This window comes from Notolabrus celidotus, chromosome 10, assembly GCF_009762535.1.
Source record: "Notolabrus celidotus isolate fNotCel1 chromosome 10, fNotCel1.pri, whole genome shotgun sequence".
NCBI classification, from domain to species: domain Eukaryota; kingdom Metazoa; phylum Chordata; class Actinopteri; order Labriformes; family Labridae; genus Notolabrus; species Notolabrus celidotus.
Genome location: NC_048281.1, coordinates 27,910,852 through 27,932,736, shown reverse-complemented (window position 1 = coordinate 27,932,736; position 21,885 = coordinate 27,910,852). Strand labels below are relative to the sequence as shown.

Genomic DNA, 21,885 nt, shown 5'->3' with positions numbered 1-21,885 from the left:
TGGTGGTGAATCTGGGAGCTGGGTGAGTCAGGGGAAGGAAATACCTGGTAAGGGAGGTGAGACGATTTAAGCTTCCATCTATCCACACAATGTTCTGATGCTGCAAATATTCAAATGCAGTCTTATATTGTTTTATGCATCCTTAATAATGTTTTCATTTCTTTTAAAAGGAAGGATGGAAATATTTGATTATTTTTTCCCCAATATCTGTTTCAAGATGTCTTTGTTTTTACATAAAAAACATCAAAGTATGTGCAAAGAACTAAAAAAGACTCAGGAAAAAATGCTGTTTGTTATTCAGTGTTTAAAAAAGGAAAGGGAAATGAAAAGATAATGAGAGGGCGGCAGATTTTCACACTTATTTAACTAAAGTAGGAGTTATAGTTCTCAAGTACAGACATGAAGTTTTGATTTTAGACCATAACTGTGTTGTATAAAGCAGTGGTTCCCAAAGTAGGGGTCAGGACCCCTTTGGGGATCGTGAGAGAGTCACAGGAGGGGTCGTGAGATGCATTAAAAAATATATATATATATAAAAAAATGTTTTTGTTTTTTTTAAATTGCATATTTTATCCTTTATATTAAAATACAAAAGTCTATCATGAAGTTCAATTTAATGATTAGGCCTACCTCTTAAATAGTCACTGCTACAGTCTAAACATAAAGAATACTTCAATTGTACTTTGACCCTTTTTAAAATGTCTGTTATGTTATTATGTTTTTTTGGCTCTTGTGTTCTTTTTTGTTGTTTCAATGTCTTCATAATGTTTTTGTATTGGCATATTTTTATGTCTGAGGGGAAGTGAGCAGTGTCTAATGACCTTGAGGGCAGTGGGGGTCACCAGTCTCTGGCACCATTATTTTGGGGTTCATGGGCTGATAACTTTGGGATACTTTTACTTTTACCCTTTTATGATTTGTTCTTTTAGTTTGAGAATTTTTTTTTTTTTAAGTTATATTGTTGGTCTTTTTGCCTTTATTTGTTAGGACAGCTGAAGGGAGACAGGAAATGTGGGGAGTAGAGAGTGGGGGAAGACATGCAGGAGATGGTCTCCAGGCCGGGAGTGGAACCGGCGACCCCTGCGACGAGGACTGTAGCCTCTGTATGTGGGGCGCTTAGACCGCTAAGCCACCAGCGCCCCATTGATAATTTTTTAAAGGCTTAAAGCAGCTCAAATGGTGACCTCCACTATCGAAATTTAAGCCTTTGTAAAAAAAAAAAAATGCAGCTCCTCTAGTGGCAACTTGAGGCTACTCCAAAAACCAAGGTACACCAATAAGAGCCCATACTAAAATGTCCAGTTAACAGTGGGTTTAAACCATTAACAGCCTGGTTCCAAAACGGGTTTGGTCTCTGTGCCTCATTTCTGTATTCATAACAACAGTGGCCTTCCACAACTCATCTGTTTTGATTATATCAAGGCTAAGCGGTATACAGAACACAGCATTATTAAGGTATGGCTGATTTGACTGTGAGGTGCCCCTCCTCCGCCTATTTGCTGGTTCCAAGCTCAGATGAAAGTTATTGGAGTTAGAATTTCCAATTCTACAATCGCCATCTTTGATGTTACCAGCCAGTGATGGGACAGAAACCATGACCATGTCTTTTAAAGTCTATGATATGGAATACGGCCACTAACGGCATTGCACCCTAGAACAGGAATTCTCGTGGAGCAAAGTTTTGTTTGATCCAAACTTTTCACTCTGAATACACCGACTTAATTATCCGCCTGACAGCATGACTGTGTGTGTCTCTGGGTGTTTGTGTGTGTGTAACTGTGTGCACATAGACTCTCCCTGGACACTCTCATGAAGAATTGTCTCTGGACAGCCAAGCACACAATGAGCCCTGGTAATCCATTCACATAAATACTGCATCCCCCTTTACAGGAGACATTTACCCTCAGATGCTGCAATGCACCACAGATACAGGATGGCACAGACGACCGAAACAACACCTAACAGTCACAATAAGGATGGAACTAACAAATGCATACCTGTACAGAGGCTGGGTCAAAGGAGTAGACATGTTTAATGTTGGTTTATGAATAAACACAAAGCCACAAATGTCTCAAAGTAAAAAAAAAACAACAACAGATTAAACACATATTGGTCACTTTGTGGTTTGATTCGCCCCTAAGAGGAAAACTACTTCTAGTTTAGGGAGATATTTCGGAAATGCTAACCCCTCTGAGAGCTGTGGGTTTGTCATTTTCTTCACATTCCTAGCATCAAAAATGTGGCCAAAAATGAGCAGGTTTCAGAGCTGTGCGTGTACCCAGAATGAGATACAGCACTGGGTGTCATAAATGCTCAAATCAAACAGACGAAGCCATCAAAGTTACTGAAACAAAAAAACAGCTTACAAGCGTAAAACCGAATAGAGGCCTTTTTGCAACAATAGCCTTTACAATGTGAGTTATGTTTGCCTCATTTTCCATTTCTCATCCTCTGTCCGACAGCAGCAGCAGCTGCAAACTGAAATATCAATTTCAATTCAGCCTCTAATGCCTCAGTGCAATCTATCCGTTACTCTGGTTGTGCCTAAATGGCTCAAATTAAGGGTACGAACTTCCCAAGACCTCAAACAGAAGCTTCAAAGGGCTTGGAGCAATTTCTCTCCGATTCAGCTGAAGGGGTTTAGAGGGTTGTGCCTGAGGATATCAAAGAGAGCAGATAGGATCACACTGTATTGATCTCCAGATTCTGCTCCTGGCATCATCTCAAAGTGGGTGAGTGTATGTGTGCACATGAGCTGCGAAACATGTAGATTTCTGTGCAGTAATTAGGAGATAGTGAGGAGTGTGTAATGTTGTCCGGCATCACACAGGACCTGCAGCTAATGCTTTTGTTCCTGAATGGAAGTGGGTGGAGTCATGGGAGTATTTTCTCAATTGTGGAGTTATGAATTCACATTATTCAAAAAATCTGTTCCTCCTAGGAATCATGTTTTTCCTGTTACAGACATGTCACCCATGATCTTCGTAGCTAAATCCATAAACACAGACTTATCCAAACTGTAATATTTTGCTGAAATTGATGACACCACATCAGAGTTTCCCCTATTGTTTTTTGCACTCAGTCTTGTTTTACCTTGGAAATTGTCCGTTGCATTATATTGTAAAAAAAAGCAAGAAAATGTTTTATTCTTGACCCTTACGCCTTTTATTTCTTCTCCATGAGGCTGACAGAGCAAGCAGTCCAAGCTGTATTTGGCAAACTCATTCCTCAACTTTCTCATTATCATGTCCTCAGTTGCTCATTTGCTGGTTTTAACCATAGACTGTATAAAAATGGAACTAGTATCTGTGAAGTCACCCATTTGTTCGTCGGCGGGAGCCATATTACTGCTGTCGAGCGATTGTGACGTAAAGAGGCGGGCTTTGAGCCTCCCAGCCAACAGCTACAGTGTTCCCGCCTGTCAATCAAGTCAGCTGTGCCTCTCATTGGAAGACTCGTAATCTCAATATCTTCGAAATTGCCGCGTTAGAAAAAAATTCAACCCTCCATACAGTGTGTGCCGATCGAGAAATGAGCTATCCAGACTACACTCGACTTTTGTACCAGGCTGTAAACATGTTTATTTCTGCTGTAAAGATCGTCTTTTTTGAATTGGTGTGTATGTGGTTTCAGGTACTTCCGGAGCCAGCCTCAAGCGGATCCTCAATGAGCTGCAGTTTTTAACACTTCTGCATTGGACTCATATTTTTGGACCGTAGGTTGCCACTTGGTTTTAACATGAGGACTTGTTACTTGATCAAAAGCAGGCACTGTAATAAAGAGGTATGACAAAGCTGCAACTTCTGTTTATGTTATATAAATCCAATGCCAAAGGGCAAAAACAGCAGTTCCTCTAGTGACCACTTGAGGATGGCTGAAAAAGCCAATTAAAATCCATTAACAACAATGTTAAAGTGCCCATTTCATTTTCACAGTCCCAAAAAACAGTTTAAGTCTAAATGGCTTATTTTTTGGGGGGATGATTTCTTCTTTCTAGTCCATTTTAAAGATTTTGTCTAAGAGTTATGCATAGCTCTGAACAATTAGGGGCGTGGCGGAGTTGACTTACTGTTTGCTAAAGGCTTACAGACCTCAACTCCACCCCTTTATCTTTTTCTTGATCAAACAAAAGTCAAGTTGGGTCAGAATTTCCAATATGGTCACTGCCATCTATAGCAGGGTTTCCCAAAGTGTGGGTCGGGACCCCAAGGAGGGGTCGCGAGATGTCTAGCAGAAATCTAAAATTTCAAATTAAACATTATTGTAAAAATAGAAACAAAAATAGTTAATACATTTGAAATAAAACCTTACAAATTCAAATTTGTCATTAGATATCTGCCTTTTTTGTTGCCAGATGACTCGTAAGGTTAGGATTAGTTAACAGTTAATAAATAAAATTATCAGTTACATCAAATTTATTCTCAGCAGTACAGGAAACACAGTCACATGTGAATGTAGGTATGCTAATTTTCTGCAGACCAGCTAAATTAAGTTTGAAGCTGACATTTAATAATTTTTAAGGACAGTGGGGGTCGCAAGTCTTTGGCACCTTTATTTTGGGGGTCAAGGGATGAAAAGTTTGGGAACCCCTGATCTAGAGGCTTTAGAGCCCCTTTCAGAAACCAATGGGTGACATCACTGAGACTACGTCTGTTTTTCAACACTATAACTCAACAGCAGCCTCCATTAAGTTCATGGGAAATGTACCTCTGCTGCAAGATATATCACACATATACTGTACATATCTATGGCCGTTTTCAAGCCAGAGATACTTTCGTGAATACATACACAAATGTGAATATAAACCTAGTGGCTACAATGAATCTGAAAGGAAGCTGAGTGCCACAGTTACCATCAAAAGATCTATATGCATGACCAGGATTGGATGCACATCCAGCACTCTTTGCTGTCAACCACAGAGATCTGAGACACCACTTTGATGGTTACATTTTTATTTACCATGTCTACTCCTTTTATGAGGTCTCTGGACCTGCTTGTGAACATTACACGGCCCATAAAGTGAGTTTTTTTATGAGAAATAAAAAATGTATTGGAGATGTCAATTACCGCTGGAAAATTGCTTTGGAGACATGAAGTCAAAATAATCTTTTCCATTCTTCTTTCAACTTTAAAATGCAAAAGTCTGTCAAATGTAAAGACAACATTGTGCTTTGAGACAAGTTAATGATATAGCCATACTTACAGTGGTTAAAAAAATGTTTGAAATTTGGTGTTAAATTTTCAACCAAATTTCAAAGATGGAATGCAAACTCAGAATTTATCTTTATGTGGTACATTTTGGAAAAGGCTGTTTTGGCAGCTTGCCGTAAAACACATCATCTAACACTTTAGGCATGTTCTGAAATTATCCGTCTTCTTTATGGTAGCCTCGTTGACTTTTGTAGATCATATAAAGGCATCAGTATTAATCTCAGTCTGGTTCATTGCCAACTAAAAAGTCCTCATAGGAGCTTTAACCACTGACTGAATAACAAATGTGTTTGTATGAGTGGATTTTTGCAAAAGATAAATTATCTTTAATGAGAAAATAAACTTGAATCCACTAAAACCGCTCTGTAAAGTGTGATTGGTAGTGTTGTAGACTGTGTGTGTGTGTGCACTCTCACCTCCACAGACTTCTCCACCGATGTCCTCACACTGACGGTCGTCACACTCACAGTTTTTGCCGTAAACCCGACTGTCCCCCGGTGGGTGGCAGGTACACAGTCCACAGCGACACTGACCTACACAAACAGAGATGTGTCATCGCACCTGAGCAGTGTTTTGATTCTTCACTAGAACACTCTTTATCCTCTTGAAGCGTGTCAGGTAACACTCACTTTTTTTATTCAGCTTGTAACCCTGTCATTAACATACCTACAGTAGATGTTACAAATCTAAACTGGACTGAGTCTGCCTGACAACACTCCCTCCAGCCACACAGGGGGAAATCTTTTATGTAAATCACTCACTCCAATAAACACTCACGAGGGCGAGACACACTTCCACACACCTCGAGATGCTGCGATCCCACTTCAATCAGCGAGCTGCCAGTGAAGGAGGCCACGGGGGAACTCATAGAGTGAACACGCAGGCTAATGGTGAAACTCATTAGAAAAACATCATCTATTCTGAACTATCATCGGAGGTGTGCGGCTTCGCTGCTCATTGATCATTCCAGCAGGTTGCTCAGTCAGAGTTATGTTAGCTATGGGTTGAGGGGAGTCCACACTCACTTGTTTGTAGGATTAGATGGAGGGATTCCTTTTGAATTGCCAGTCAGAGTCACGTTATTGTTGATGCTCATGCAGATTTTTATGAACGCTTTGAAACATTTTCTTACTATCACTCCTAAAAGGATGCGAGGCGTGACAGCTCCCCAAAGTAAGGCCAATGTATTGGGAGGTTCCCCTACTAGTACAGGTCATAAAACCTGCCTCTTCCATGTGAACAGATTGAACGTAGGTCAAACTTCAAAATACATTGGTGCTAAAAAAGATACCAATCTGCAGACTGTCAGAAAGTTGTTGCTTTAAAGCAGGGGTTCCCAAACTTTAATATTGGTGCCAAAGACTTGATGACCCCCACTGTCCATCAAAGTAACTTAATGTGGCTTCATTTAGCTGGTCTGCAGAAATTTAGCCTGCCTACATGAGCATGTGTCTGTGTTTCCTGTGCCGTTGTGAATTAACCTACTGCTACTGATGCTTATGATAATTAGCTGTTCACTAACCCTAAACTTAGGAGTCATCTGGGAACAAAGAAAGACAGAGAACTCATTACATTTTCTATTTTCAAGGTTTTATTACAAGTTTAGTGATTATTTTTGTAATTATTTTTTACTATAATTGGTTAAATGTACTATTTTTAGATCATTAAAAAATATGTATATTCTTGAAGACATCTCACGACCCCCCATTTGTGTCTTGTGACCCCCCAGGGGGTCCCGACTCACACTTTGGGAACTTTTTTAACCACCTCACAGAATATGAAGAATATGAAAACATTTGGGAGTCAGTGGTCGACCATGACCATCCAGCTCAGGTACCAGCATTATCATTTTTAAGTTAACAAATAAGAACTGTGTTTCTTAAATTAGTTGAGGTTTTTTATTACCATTACCAACATCTAACTTAATATAAACAAGAGTAAGCTAGTCAAATGTAAGACTTTTATGCACAATTATTTTTCTCCATATTTTTTTAAGGAAGCTAAATATTGTCACTTATTGTTATTGGAAAAATCACCAAAAATATCAAGATATACAGTATATTAGATATATATTCACTACCAGTCAAACGTTTGGACACGCCTTCTCAATCAATGATTTTTATTTATTTTAATTATTTTCAACATTGTAGATTAATACTGAAGACATCAAAACTATGAAATAATCTGGTTTTGCCATAATCTGGATTACAACAGTAGTCAAATAGGGCTATCCATTGTGTGCTAACCCTACCTCTGAACACAACTGATGGTCTCAAACACATTAAGAAGGCAAGTCATTCTACAAATTAGCTCTTGACAAGGCTCAAGTTAATTAGAAACCATTCCAGGAGACCACTTCATGAAGCAGACTGAGAGAATACCAAGAGTGTGCGAAGCTGACATGAAGGAAAGAGGGGGCTACTTTACAGAATGCGAAATATAAAACATATTCTGCTTTGTTTAACACTTTTTTGTTAATTAAATAATTCCATATATGTTCATCCATGGTTTTGATGTCTTTGGTATTAATCTACAGTGTTTCAAATAATTAAAATGAAATAAAACTCATGAATGAGTAGGTGTTTCCAAACTTTTGACTGGTTGTGTATATACACACTGCTTCAAAAGCTAATCCTTACTGCCCAAACTCAGGCTTCAAATGACTGATCCAACATAAAATGTTATGGCCCATCAACGGAAGTATTTAGTCTTCACTTTTGTTCAACAGGAGGTGTTAGGGGGAGCGTTGTCCATCTTTATATCATCAATAACTAATATATTGAATATAGATAAAGATGGACAATACACAATAGAAGTGTTATTGTCCTGTGTGCTCAATGCTATTGTTGTTTAAAACGTTCCTATCTAGTGATGCTGCAGACGCCCGGAGGGGCTGCAAACAGGTGAGCTGCACACCATGAAAAATAATTGCACAAAGGGAATTTCCCAGCTCAGTGAAGACAGATGGTTAAAACGCAGCAAACTGAGTGCTTCTCTTTTTTCTTTTCTTCTGTTTTCATAGAGCAGGGTATCTCCTGTTTGCAAAAATCATTAGTCACTCTGAGTGTTTCCCCTGTTTGCTGCCCTGTGGGGTAAATTTGGTGTTTAGTGCCATTAAGTAACAACTAAAACATATCCATAATGTGTGTGTGTGTGTGTGTGTGTGTGTGTGTGTGTGTGTGTGTGTGTGTGTGTGTGTGTGTGTGTGTGTGTGTGTGTGCGTGTGTTTGTGGGGCTGCCTCACATCACTGTGTGGCAATAGAAGCAATAATAGGAGCCGGACATGAATTTACAAGACAGCATCACCTAATGTGCCGTCCATGTCACGTCACTGTCAGACTTAATGACCACACACACACACACACATACATACACACACATACACACACAACTCTCCTCCTGCTACACATACAGCATATCACCATCTGCTACAGGGACTCAGTTACCCTAGCAACTGGTGATGTCACAACACCATGCCTTATTGATTATCGCTCCAGTCGTCAAGCCGTCCTCACCAATGTGTGCGTCTGTGTTGGTGTGTGTTGATGTTTAATTTGTCACCCTGTCTGAGGTGAACAACACTTTAATGGCAGATTAGCAACAGCAGACTGAGTCATGGTGGATCTATTGCCATAAAGCAGCAGACAAATCTGTGTAAAAACACAGGTCAGGTGAAGGTGAACTCTGGTTTATTTATTTATTTAATTGATTGGGAGTAAGAGTACGTTCACTGTTTCAGTTCAGCCTGAACTGGGAAGCAGCTGGAGAGCCAAGAATACTTTGTTTGATAAATGAATACTAAATCAGCTTGAATAATGGTCAATCAAGTGAGCTCCTCTCATTTCCTTTAAAAGCAGCAGACGGTTTCTTAAAGGGCCGGCGTCCAAGAAAATCTTCCCTTAAGGGAATACTTCCTTTTTCCCAGCAGGATCCCAATGCATCCAAGCAATGCAACTTCACTTTTTACACCCAAATGACACAGATAGGGTGTTACAATGCAGTCTTAAAAAGTACAACCACAGGAAAGCTGAGCAATTTGCCAAATCTTTCACAAATCATGCACCTGAAGCGTACACTTTTCCAAGTAAGCTTCATTTTCTTTGCAATTTAAAAATAAAACACATCAAGAGGACCGTGCTACATTTTCAGGAAATGCATGACTACTTTTATGCCAAATGTGGACCAAATTTTATACCGCACTGCATGGCAAATCTGGATCAACACAACCACAGATGTGACACTTCTCTCTCCACAAAGCTGCGAAACTGGCAAAGCAAAGAAAAAAATATCTTGCATTGCACCTGTTATCCTTCTGCCGCACAAAAAAAACAAGCTCATTGACTCAATGAAAACAATTAGCCGTAGTGTTAAACCTCAGTTAATCACTCGTATTCACTGCACAACAAAAAGAAAAAAGGATGAAAGCTGGATTTTCAGAAAAAGAAATTGTGATTATTTTAGCTTTTAAAAAACACGCCGATTTCCTTGTTGTCCCCAGAACTCGACTCCTCTGTTCTTGTTATTGACGATTCTGTGACAGCTGGAATTTGTTCCCAATTACATCAAATGTAATAACTCCATTCTAAATACATCCCCCTTCTTCTGCAAGCTGTGGTGTGAATGAAAGCGTCCCATTAGTGCTCAAAAGTGAGGTACTTATCAAACAGGTGTTTATCAGATTCAGGTTGTGTTAGTTGTAATAAAGTTGTTCAGAACACATCTAATAAAATTGACAATATTCATGATGTGAGCTGTTGTGATTGTTCTATTTATCCATTCCTGCAGGAGTACAGGGTTGGATTTTTAGAGTAAATGTCACCTTTAACAAAGAAAGTGCTGAAGTTCTAAACTCATGCAGTATAGCTGGAATCACTCTAACAATCTTTTTTTTTTAAGTTATATTTTTGGCATTTTTGCCTTTATTTTTATAGTAAAGCTGAAGAGAGACAAGACATGTGGGGAGTAGAGAGTGGGGAAAGACATGCAGGAAATGGTTGACCGGCCGGGAATCGAACTGGTGACCCCTGCAACGAGGACTGTAGCCTCTGAATGTGGGGCGCTTAGACCGCTACGTGACCAGCACCCCTCACTCCAACAATCTTAAAGGCTTATGCAAACTCTTGTTTGAGCTACACTTGACTGTTTTTGTTCAAAACACCAGTCAAGGATATTTTACTCAGCTCAAAAGTGCAACGTCATCAGGGTTATCCCTGCGGGGGTTTTGGAGTGTGCATCCTTATTCCAAGAGAAGGCCTGTGGGTATGTGGACTGTGAAAGACATTTGGGTTCACAGGACGGTCAGTGGCAGATGAATGTTGCATATATGTGGCTGCATTGTGGGAAGTGTAGGATCGAGTGGTTCTAGTTCTTAACTGATATGTCTACTTGCTAAAATTTCCCCTATAGGGTATTTAAAAGTCAAAATCTCTCATGTTCATCATCTTGGACAAAGCAAAATGTTTTTCAAGAAACATCCTTGAACATTTTTTTACATTTTTTCTCCCTCAATGATCAAAATCCTCCATACAGAGAAAAGTGATATACCTGTAGGTAAATAAACCTTAACGAAAGCCAGCTTTATTGAAAAGACTCCAATGCAGTGATGGTGGGCATCACACCTTTAGGTGAACTGGTCACTTGTCAGTGGACTATTTTTTTCTAAATAATTTTTTATCTGTCTCTTTCACGTTTTTAGTAGCACAACTGGACTATCATTTTAAAGTCTGGTGTTGCAGCACAATGATGCAAAATAAAAAAGCTGTGTAGGAGGCATTAAATATTAACAATCACACATGGTTATTATCTGAAATAGCCCACGCTTTAGAAAGCAGACAGGAATCCTGAGAATCAGCAGAAAGATGTTGAAAGCAGGTGTTTCCTTGAGGAAATACCACAGTACAAAGAATGTGCTCTCCACCAGCGTCTTGCCTCCACCTCTCAGGAAGACAAGCTTCAAGCTGCTGTTTCAAATTTCAAGGCTTTTCCGCTCAAGCTGCCATCTGTACCAGCCGCATTCATCCATGCCTAAGTGATTTTCTTACTCTGTCTCCTTCAGTTTTTCTCCCTCTCTCTCCTTCTCCCCCTCCCTCTCTCTCTCTTGCTTACCCACTCTGCTGACTGTGTCCATTCACCGTTGTTCTCACTAACATGAGAACTGACTGAACTTGGATGATAATGCTGGATATACAGAACATTGTTTAGTCTTTAATCTTGTTTAGTGGTTTCGCCTGTGTTTTTTTTCTCTGATTTGGCTACAAAGTTGAACTTCATGCTGTATTGAAGAACATTTGAAACTATTGATTGAGATCATAAACTTTACAGGAAAATGTTTCCAGGGTTTATAAATGAACTGAAAGTAGTATTTTCTTATTTGGTGTGATACAACTGACTTCTTTTTGCAACCACTGGAGTGCCACCCCTTTTCATTTAGAAGGTAACGATTCTATAAGATACCATATGATGCAATATGATAAGATGCAGTACAATAGGATATGATACAATACGATACCATAACATACAATGCAATATAATATGATATGATACAATACTATTCAATACAGTATAATACAACACAATACAATAAGATGCCATATGGTATGATATGATGCAATATAATAGATTACCATACCATACGAGGAGGTATGGTGCGATAAAATGCAATACAATACAACATATGATACGGTCCGATCTGATATATATATATATATACATATATATTTATTACATGTTAAAATATATTCTGATACGACACAATGCAATATGATTAAATGATGCAATACGACACTTACCATACCACACCATACCATACCATACCATACCACACCATACCATACCATATTAGGCAATAAGATACCATACCATACCACACCATACCAGATGCAATAAGATACCATACCATACCATACCATACCATACCATACCATATTAGGCAATAAGATACCATACCATACCACACCATACAAGATGCAATAAGATACCATACCATACCAGATGCAATAAGATACCATACTATACCATACCACACCATACCACACCATACCATAGCATACCATATTAGGCAATAAGATACCATACCATACCATACCATACCATACCATACCATACCATACCATACCATATTAGGCAATAAGATACCATACCATACCACACAATACCAGATGCAATAAGATACCATACCATACCATACCATACCATACCATACCATACCATATTAGGCAATAAGATACCATACCATACCACACCATACCAGATGCAATAAGATACCATACTATACCATACCATACCATATTAGGCAATAAGATACCATACCATACCATACCACACCATACCAGATGCAATAAGATACCATACCATACCATACCATACCATATTACGCAATAAGATACCATACCATACCATACCATACCATACCATACCATGTAATATGGTGCGATACAATGCAGTGTTATACACAATACAATACGATATACTATACAGTACGATATGATATGACATGTTATGATTTATTATGATACGACACACTGCAATTCTCTAATAATGTATGATGCAATATAAACTATGATTTGATGCAATACAATGCGATATCACACAATACCATATGTTACGATACGAAATAATACCCCAACACAACATACGATATGATATTAAAAATACAATACCATATAATATGAGAGGATAATATGTAATACTATATGATATGGTGCCACATAATAGAATACAATATAATGGGATGGAATATGATACTTAACTCTTAATGTTTTTATATCCACTGTGTTTCTATTTTGTTTCTATCACTGTGTCTTTTAATGTTTGTCATTTTTAAACTGTCTTTTAGTGTTCTGAAAAGTGCTACAAAAATAAAATGTATTATTATTATTATTATTATTATTATTATTATTGAAGACTTAATTGTCCCCTCAGGGACTTTAGGATGCAGGTTTCAGGTACTTCCACATTAGCATCCCTTTTGAAATTTCAGGTTTGGTGTTTGATTTTAAATATTTGTCATTATTCAACATCCTCATCAATATCAGTTGATTTTGGTCCATGTGAAGAAAATGATGCATTCATCACGGTGAGCTACATTGTAAATGTAGACTAAAGCTGCCGGGGTGTCAGACAATATATTACATTGCAATTTCCACAAGCGTATTTATAGATCCCTTTAATTGTTCTATTTCATATTGTAATCAGAAGCTCAATTTTGTTGCAGCATTTGTATACAACAACATAAAGGTACTGCGATAAGAAATGAAGCTAATTAACTCTCCCAGCCAAAGTTAATCTTTGTGTTATTATTTTGTGAGGTGAGCCACAATGTCTACACATCCTGTTATTCTATAATTACTTTGAGCAAATCATAATGAAAAGTATGGAATAGAGGCAATATGTAAAGAATAGTTCAGGTATTTAAAGGTAATAAATTGGTTTCCAGATGGACTCAGCAAAGGTTGAGGCTTCATGCAGTCCCATTGTAAACACAACTGCATACAAATGTTTTAATACTTTTTCATTGTGCTGTAGAGTTTGTGCCATTGTTCATCGTGGTCTTATCTTTTTAAGCACTTTTTATTGTTGTTCACTAAGTGGAACATGTACTATTCAGAGTACTTGTCATTGTGATCATTGTATTTTAAGGTCATAGAGATGTGTGCAGCATACAATCTCAAGGCAATTTTCCCTACAGGGATAATAAAGTATATCGTATCATATTGTACAGTATCATATTGTATCATGTGGTATTCTGTCCTATCACATCATACCGCATCATATTACACTGTAGCGTATATAACTATACAAGACCCTATCATATCACTTTGTAGATATATAATAGAACTTCTAAAGTAACATTCTGCATACTGTTCAGTTCATCATTCTGTTGTGATTCCTTCACTCGATAATTCCAATCTTTCAATAATAAACAGCCTTGACCTTTGTCCCTCAGGGGCCTCATTGCGTAAGCAGCTCTCCCTTCGTTACATGTTAAGGATGTTTTTGTCTACTAACATAACTTTCATAATGCTACAGTGTGCATATCCGCTCTTTTCATTTGGAACAAAGCTGCGACTTAAAGGCTGCGGATTCCCCTGAGACTTCCCCCACAGTCAAATGAAACAGAAAATCAATGCCTCCACATTAACCCTTTATGAATCAGTGGAGCCCTGAGACAGGGCAGGTTGTGCTTCCTCTTGTATCGCCCACTGCAGATTACATTATTAAGTTGAATCACTATGAGACCATGAGAATGAAGCAGGCTTTACTGTACCTTTTCTTTTTTGTCTCCTAATCCTGAAGTGCCAGACACCAAACAATGGCTGTGCAGAGCTGTAAGGCTGATAGATTAGGGCTGCTGCATCAGTGCAGAGAAAATGCACAAGCGATACCTCTGAGGAATTATGTGATTCATAACTACCAGATGATTTATCTTATTAATAAATGGTAACAGCCTACTGTAGAACAATGAAAGTTGTCTGTTGGTCTTAGAACAATGACAACGTGAGCTTTGTCTATTGTTATCTGGAGAAGTTGGCCAAGAATCAACTTGGCAAAGATAAATGAAACTGTGATGTCTGTCTTCTGTGTTCCTGGCTTTGATTTCCTCTTCTGTTTTGTAGATTTTCCTTGTGTTTCATGTCTTGTTACTCTCCCTTTGCTGATATTAGTTTATCTTATTTTAGGTTTCCCAAAGTTGTTGCTGTTGTCATTTCTTGTGTTGTATTCTTTACCCTTGTGTTCTTGTTGTGTTTCCTGTTTTTATTTTGTAGTATTTTTTGTCAACTCTAGTTTTACTTCCTGAGTTTCCCGTCCTCTGTGATTGTGTGCCCTATACACATATAACGAGTAGACGCAGCATCGACCGCTACTACCTATTGGCGCTGACGAGCCATGGGGCCGCCATCTTGGTCCGGTCACCCGCTCCACTCAGTGTAATCTGTTTGGCAGGCGCAATTAAGTGTCAGCGCATTTGATCAATCATAACTCGCTGAGTACTAAACTGATTTTCATGCAGGTTTTCTTTTCTGCAAACGTCATACATGTAGGTATGATACAGGACACATGGTTCAGCGTATTTCAATATTCATATTGGGCTTAACAGTAATAGAATATTCTGATATGTGATATATGTGATGTATGATAGGTATTTTGCCGCACAGGGCTCTGGCATCTTGAAGTCTCTGCTGCTTCAGTTTACGTTTACAGGTAGGATCATAGGATTACCGGACCAAGATGGCGGCCGTATTTCTTGCGCCCCAGCAGCCAATGTGGCGTCTACTCTTTGGTGTGCCCCACCCTGAATAGTTTCGACTGTGACTAGTGTCACACCTGTGTTTGATTACCCTTTGAGTATTTAGACTTTGTGTGTCCTCCATTCTGTGTTGGTTCATTGTGTCTTCTCCTGAGTACCCTATGTCTTCCTTCCCTAGCATTTTTTTTTGGCCTATCTTTCTCTCGTGTTTCATTGGATTTTCTTTGAGGGACATTTAATTTTGGTTTTTGTTTATGTAAGTTTCTGTTTGTATATTTCCCCCTTTTATTTTTTAAATACTATATTTGTTGTCTTCACATAGGTTCTCTTCCTTATTTCTATGTTTCTAACCCATCGTGACACATTCTTCACAAAAGCTGCCATCAACCTTGCAGCAACGTCACACCACTTCTAAGAATTATGTCCAAGGCAAATTTAAAGCCTTGCTATTGCACGATAACAATGCTTACATTTACAATCATAACTTCTTGTTCTACTTCACTTTTTTGGTGGCACTGCTCTGCACCTGAATGACCTGTCTCTATATGCAGGTACAGCATCTGGTTTGACAATGTCACATATTTATTGTCCTTGGCGCCATGTACATAATTAATCCATCAGCCCATATGCTCACATGCAGAGAAGCTCTGTGGATTGTTTTATTTTTGGCTTTAGCTATGCACGGCTGTCCTGCTTTCCCTCCTGAACCCTAGACATTTGCTCATCTACTTCTATGAGGTCAGGGATATTCAAACTTCTCCTGGCATCAAACGTCTGCCTTTTTAGATTACTTGGGTTTGATGTAATTTACCTCATTTTACACCGTATGTTGTTGATCTGGCCAGGGGTGTTTACATCCACTGCCTGTGAATATTAATCAGCACAGTAAAAGGTGAGTAATTTGTTTCTCCCTTCATTGGCTGAGCAGCTTTGGGCTGTGTACATGTGTTGTAGTAATACATAATCCTAGCTAATAATTTCTGTCCCTTGTTGTAGTTGTTGAACAGTCAATGGTCTAAATGTATGTTTTCTCTGAGTTTATTGAAAATGTGTTTTAGGCTCATTTCACACACCATGTTGAGATTGTGGCTGTTGTCCTCATGCCCAGTTGATGTATTCTTTTAGTCTTTAATGACCCGGAATAGGAATAGCAATTGATAAGACTTTATAGATTGATCACTTCTCTACTGAGACGGGGAAGCACTTATTGACCGGCTTTTTAAAAAAAATCAACTTTTAACATGGATGCTAGTTTGAAAAACAATTATCCAAAAATTCAGTTTTCTCTAACGTGATTTTCTCGTTATTTGACTTCACTGCAGCGACTCAGCACGGTGGCAGAAGACAGCATCTGACCTGAGGTGTGAAGCATGTATCAGTCCTGAAGGACTCGGCTCCAAGAGTTAGCTCTTGAAGTAGCTAAAATGGTACTATGAAGAGCCGTTGCGGAGCAGAAAGAGCCCGTATGTGCTGAGCCAAATGATCTTGATCACTAAAAAGAACCTGATACTCCCATCTGTGGGAGAATCTACGCTGAGGCTGTTTACCTGAGAGAGAAGAAATATCCAAACCACTGCTCTTACATGGAAATATGGACCACAGCAACTTGAGCTGTGTAGATTTGAAGAAATCTGCTGATCTTTATGGATAAAATGTGTTTGGATAACATTTTTTACCAGACTTGGATCTTGGGGACCCTTTCTGTTGCAGCCAGAGGCAGCCCAGACTGTTGGACTTTCAACAGATTTCAATGTTAATGTTAACTTCCAAACATAATTAACGGATCAACTGTTATCGATGTTAACATTACTTCATTGTTTTGCAAGACATGCAGAGCTAAGGGGAAAGCACTGATAAAAGAACCATTTAGCAAAAAAGTAAATAATGCCCCAAACTAGTTGGAACCAGTTCTCCATTCCCTAACCAGGAATGATGAAAACAATATTGTTCCTGTTTTATTTACATTCTTATTTTACTACCACAACTCATTCAGTTGTGGGAGATGAATATTCACCATGAGTCTGGTTAAAAGGAATTTTTTTCATAGTCACCGTTGCCAAACGTTGCCAGGTGGTGGATTTGTGTTGGGTCTCCATAAATAAGACAAATAAAGAGTGAGGTTTAGAACTGCTTTTTTTTGTTTAGTGTCCTGAGATAACTTCTGTTTCAATTTGATGCCATATAAAATTAAAATATGATCCAACTGATTAATAAAGAAAGAAGGCAGTGTTGTGTGCCGCCGTGCATGCACATAAGTAAATGTAATCTATATCTAATATCCATTGGGGAATGTCTGGTTTGTGGCAGGGATTAATAATCAAATCAGAATTAACCACACCACACAGACCTGGTGAAGCACTTTTTTAGTGTTCAATAGTGTAAAATCTAGATTTTCCATCTGAACAGAGGAGTTCCTTCTTATGTCATAAAGTTTTTAAAGGTAAAATCGTTCTGTTGGGTACAGTAAATCTCTTGCTTTGTCAGGAAAAACACAAACACAGCCTCGAGCTATTGGATTTCAAGCCCTAAAATCTACAGTGCTGTTTCCATAATGTATCTATTCGCCCACTTCCCTCTCACTGTCATCAATCAACGGGCTCAAGATTAATGTCTGAGACACAACAATGGAAGCACAGCCCAGACTTTTTTTTTTTTTGGCAGTATCGGTTTCCACTGTTGCCTGAGTATCTAAATCCATTATTAGTATCAGACCTAACATTTAGAGGTGCCAAGAAAACAAGCTTCCACTGTCCAGAAGGGCCACTAATGAAGCGTACAGTGCACTGTAATAAATCTAGACACATCGACCCAGTGCTTGTTCTATTGAGAGAGCCACTCCAGCCGTGGCTTACATTGTTGCAGGCGAACAGAGCAGCTTAATCTCACATGAGCACATAAACTTGCAGATATACACGTTTGAATGAGCATAACTGAAAAACAAAAACACATTTACGAGCTGTAAACCCACATATATATCTACGTGAATGAATGAGGCAATAAAAAAACTGCATGGTTGTTTTTTGTTCAGAGCTTGTTAAAAGATCCTATCTGATTTGATTGCTGGGCACCCTGGCGTCTTTACAGCCCTCTTAAGGATGGATTAAGAGATGTGAAAGGCTGGAAATGGCCTATTTTACACCAAGAGGTGAGGACTGAGTGCTGGCCTGCCTCAGTAACCATGGCAACAAGACAGGGTATGGGAAGAGCAGGTACCTCGTCCGAAGCAGGGCAAATTGGACGTTCCGCGACACTTCTTCAGACTGCTCTCCAGAGACAGCGAGCAAGACAGAGGATGCTCGCACTTCTTCCCGGCCCATCCGTCCTTGCAATCACACCTGCCACAATTACACTGGCCCTGACCTGCGAAGGGAAGAGAGGAAGAGGTGAAGGAAGCAGAGAGGTGAGACAAAGTGGTGGCTGTGTTTGAGGAAAATTCAAATCCAGTGTACGGAGAAGGTGGGATAAAAAACAGCATCCAGTGATGTGGGCACACACTGCAGGGTAGAATTGCAAATGTTGTGAAAGAGAAAAGAGAGGAAAAAGGGAGTGTATGTGTTTGAAGGAAAGAAGGCAGGTAGAAAAACAAAGTAAAGTGCAGACAAGTTATAACTTTGTGATTTGACTGTCTGGCCTTCACTAAGCTAGGCCGCAGGATGACCAGTATTGATATTACCTGTTGTGGTCTGGAGGACACAAAGAAGGAGACAAACTGATGGAGGAACAGTAAAATGTGGATTTGGCCTGCAGTCTTTCAAAACATGATCTGTATTTGAAGGTGTGTGTCAAAGAACTGCTAACTTTGTAGCAGGAATGTTTCTTGAGTATGAATTATTATCTTAACCCAAAGTACGCAATGGTAGCATCCATCATATTTTGGTCATTAATTCTTTAGAGAAAACATGAAAAGGTCACCAACACTTCTTCCCTGGTTTAAGTTATATATAAAAAGTTTACTTTGAACGCTGCAATGCTGCAAACAGAGAAGAGAAGCAGATGTGGAGCTGTTGTTGGTGTTTGCACTTTGAAGATATCATTGCAAAGGGATTTTAAGGAAGCTGGCCTGCTACAGTCTAAAGGTAACACATTTCACTTACCTTATTTGTTTAATGGGTCATTGACATGACGTGCATATTTTTGTGTTTGAATCCATTGTTTTCTTTTGAAATAATTTGTTATTTTTAAGACATGCATCAATTCATTCTATAAAACCTGCTTATTTTAAATACAATTTCAGTACATTATAATATTGAGATTTATTTTATTTTTAAGTATCTCAAACCCTGAAAATGTCAGGTGGCGCAACCGTCTAAGCAAGTGAACTGACTTAAAACACTATAAAAAATGTATTATAATAATAGTAAATTCATATTAAAACACCATGGCATGATTTTACATATAAGATCTTTGAAATAAACATAATTTCATAAATATCAATAGTTTAAAGGCACTTAAAGTTATTTAAAAACTTTTGTCCAGCAGTTTGCATGTTCTCAAATGTCAGGGTGACACCATCGTACTCATGGACCTTTTATTTTGAAAGTAAGTAGTTATAATGGACTTCAACATATGAAATAATTCAGAGGACCCTACTTATTATCATGGCTGAGGTAAAAGGTTTGTAGATGTCACTTAAATAAAAATAGAAAAGCTTTTATCAACTTAAAGGTGGACAGTAACACTTTCCATGTCCGGTGGCACAGCCAACCTAAAACTGTAAAAATTATATTTTATACCTGGCCAATAGAATGCAAAAATCCTAATATATTGTAGATTAAAAAAATATTCACAAAATACAAATGTGTAAAGCACTGTAACCACTCTAATGGATACTTCCTAAAACTTTCAGTTAGAATAAATGATAGGTAAGTACATATATTTTGACAAATATCTGGTTGCACCACCTGACATTTTTTGGGTGTTTAAGTTAAGAAAAGGGTAAAAAATATATATATATATATATTCAAACACTTAAAAAAACGTAATGTGTTCAAACAAGCCTTGTTTGTCCAGACTCAAAAATATGCATTGCAACCATTCTGGAAATACTTTTAAAAAAAAACTTTTTTGAGGCTTATTTGTCAACAACCCTCAATACAAACATTTTTACACTACACTTAGCCTGGCTAGCTAGTTAGCTTTACTTAACTAAAAGAGTTGAAGCAAGAGGAAAAGAGCAAGCTTGGTACAGTTCAATGGTAACAAATCCAACTTACCTTTAGTGAATATGAAAGGTGGTAGAGCATTGTACACTTAGCCACTTAGCTAGCTTTAATCCCTGTTACCAGTCTCAATGCTAATCAAGGCTAGCTCCATCTGACTGCTACATGGTAAAAACACATGCTTTGAGAGTGGTATCACCTTTCGAGTCCAACCTCATGGATCTGAAACTTTAACTTGAACTAATATAAAACAGGGCCTGTGGGTTTCAGGATTTCTGTAAATTTATTTCACAGATGTCTGACTGCATGTTTTTTGAAAAATAAAATTAGGCTGACCTGAGCAGAAGTCGTCCGTGTATCGGTCGTAGGTTGCGTGACAATTCCTCTCATCACACTCGCATGTGTCTCCGTGGATATCTCCCCAGTCACCGGAGGGATCTACGTCGTGGCAGTTACACTCCCCACACACACAAGTCCCTGACAATCACAGCAAACACAACCACAAAAACACATCAGCATTCATTCTTATAGTAATTATTCACCATGTCAAGATTTTTCAGTAGTACAGTAGAAATGAAAAAATGTTAAAACTCTGAATAAACAGAAGACAGTGCTCATTTTCGATGGACTAAGAAAGAGAGGCAAGCTTCTCACACCAGTGTTGGCCGGGTTAGGCGGATATATCTTACAGTTTTTCTCAGTCGCTTTGGTACATTTCTCGAATCATCCTCGACATTTGCAAAACAGTGAGTGCATTTCTCAAAACAATTCGTACAAATAGCAAAACACCATGGATTACCTGCAAAACCCAGCATCTTGCTCAAAATCCTTAGTTCATGTCTCAAAAGTAAAAATCTGTGTCAATGAACATGTCAGTGCCATCAGAATGACAAGTCCTTATGTCATTGTGTAAGGATAAGACAGTCAAAATGCTTAGTCATGTTGTCAATATAACAGTGTACTCTGGAGGGACGTTCTGATGTAAACTATGGCCAAAGTTTTTATGACAGTTATTGTAAATTGTAAGTTACACCTTAGTGTTTTGTGGCTCTTATCTCATCATGAACGTGCATATGTCCTCTGCCTCTTCTTCTGTTTTGTCTCCCAACTCCTCCACCATGCAGCCTCACTACTCTTCCTCTTCTTCTCTCTGGCTGTTGACCCAGTCCAATTCAAGATTCAAGATTCAAAGGTTTTTATTGTCAAAATTCCTTGTCCTTCCATTGTCAGACATTGTAACACTGTGTTGTGCTCCGGCTATATATATGC

The 21,885-nt window shown here is 38.6% G+C and overlaps 1 protein-coding gene and 1 long non-coding RNA gene across 4 annotated transcripts in view; one reads left to right on the top strand and one right to left on the bottom strand.

Moving 5' to 3' along the window:
* itgbl1 (integrin, beta-like 1) overlaps positions 1-21,885 on the bottom strand; it is a 77,483-nt gene that overhangs the window by 18,174 nt on the left and 37,424 nt on the right. For all 3 annotated transcript variants that reach the window (XR_004632708.1, XM_034693854.1, XM_034693853.1), the window contains exons 6-8: positions 20,953-21,093; positions 18,671-18,817; positions 5,628-5,744 (exon numbers count right to left, since the gene is read on the bottom strand). Coding sequence is in view for 2 of the 3 variants with exons in the window: in XM_034693854.1 (XP_034549745.1) it covers positions 5,628-5,744; positions 18,671-18,817; positions 20,953-21,093 (405 nt within the window). In the remaining variant the exon portion in view is untranslated. The remainder of the gene's footprint in view (positions 1-5,627; positions 5,745-18,670; positions 18,818-20,952; positions 21,094-21,885) is intronic.
* Positions 21,770-21,885, top strand: part of LOC117820174 — a 919-nt gene continuing 803 nt past the window's right edge. Inside the window, exon 1 of the long non-coding RNA XR_004632712.1 lies at positions 21,770-21,808. This is a non-coding gene — a long non-coding RNA (uncharacterized LOC117820174). The remainder of the gene's footprint in view (positions 21,809-21,885) is intronic.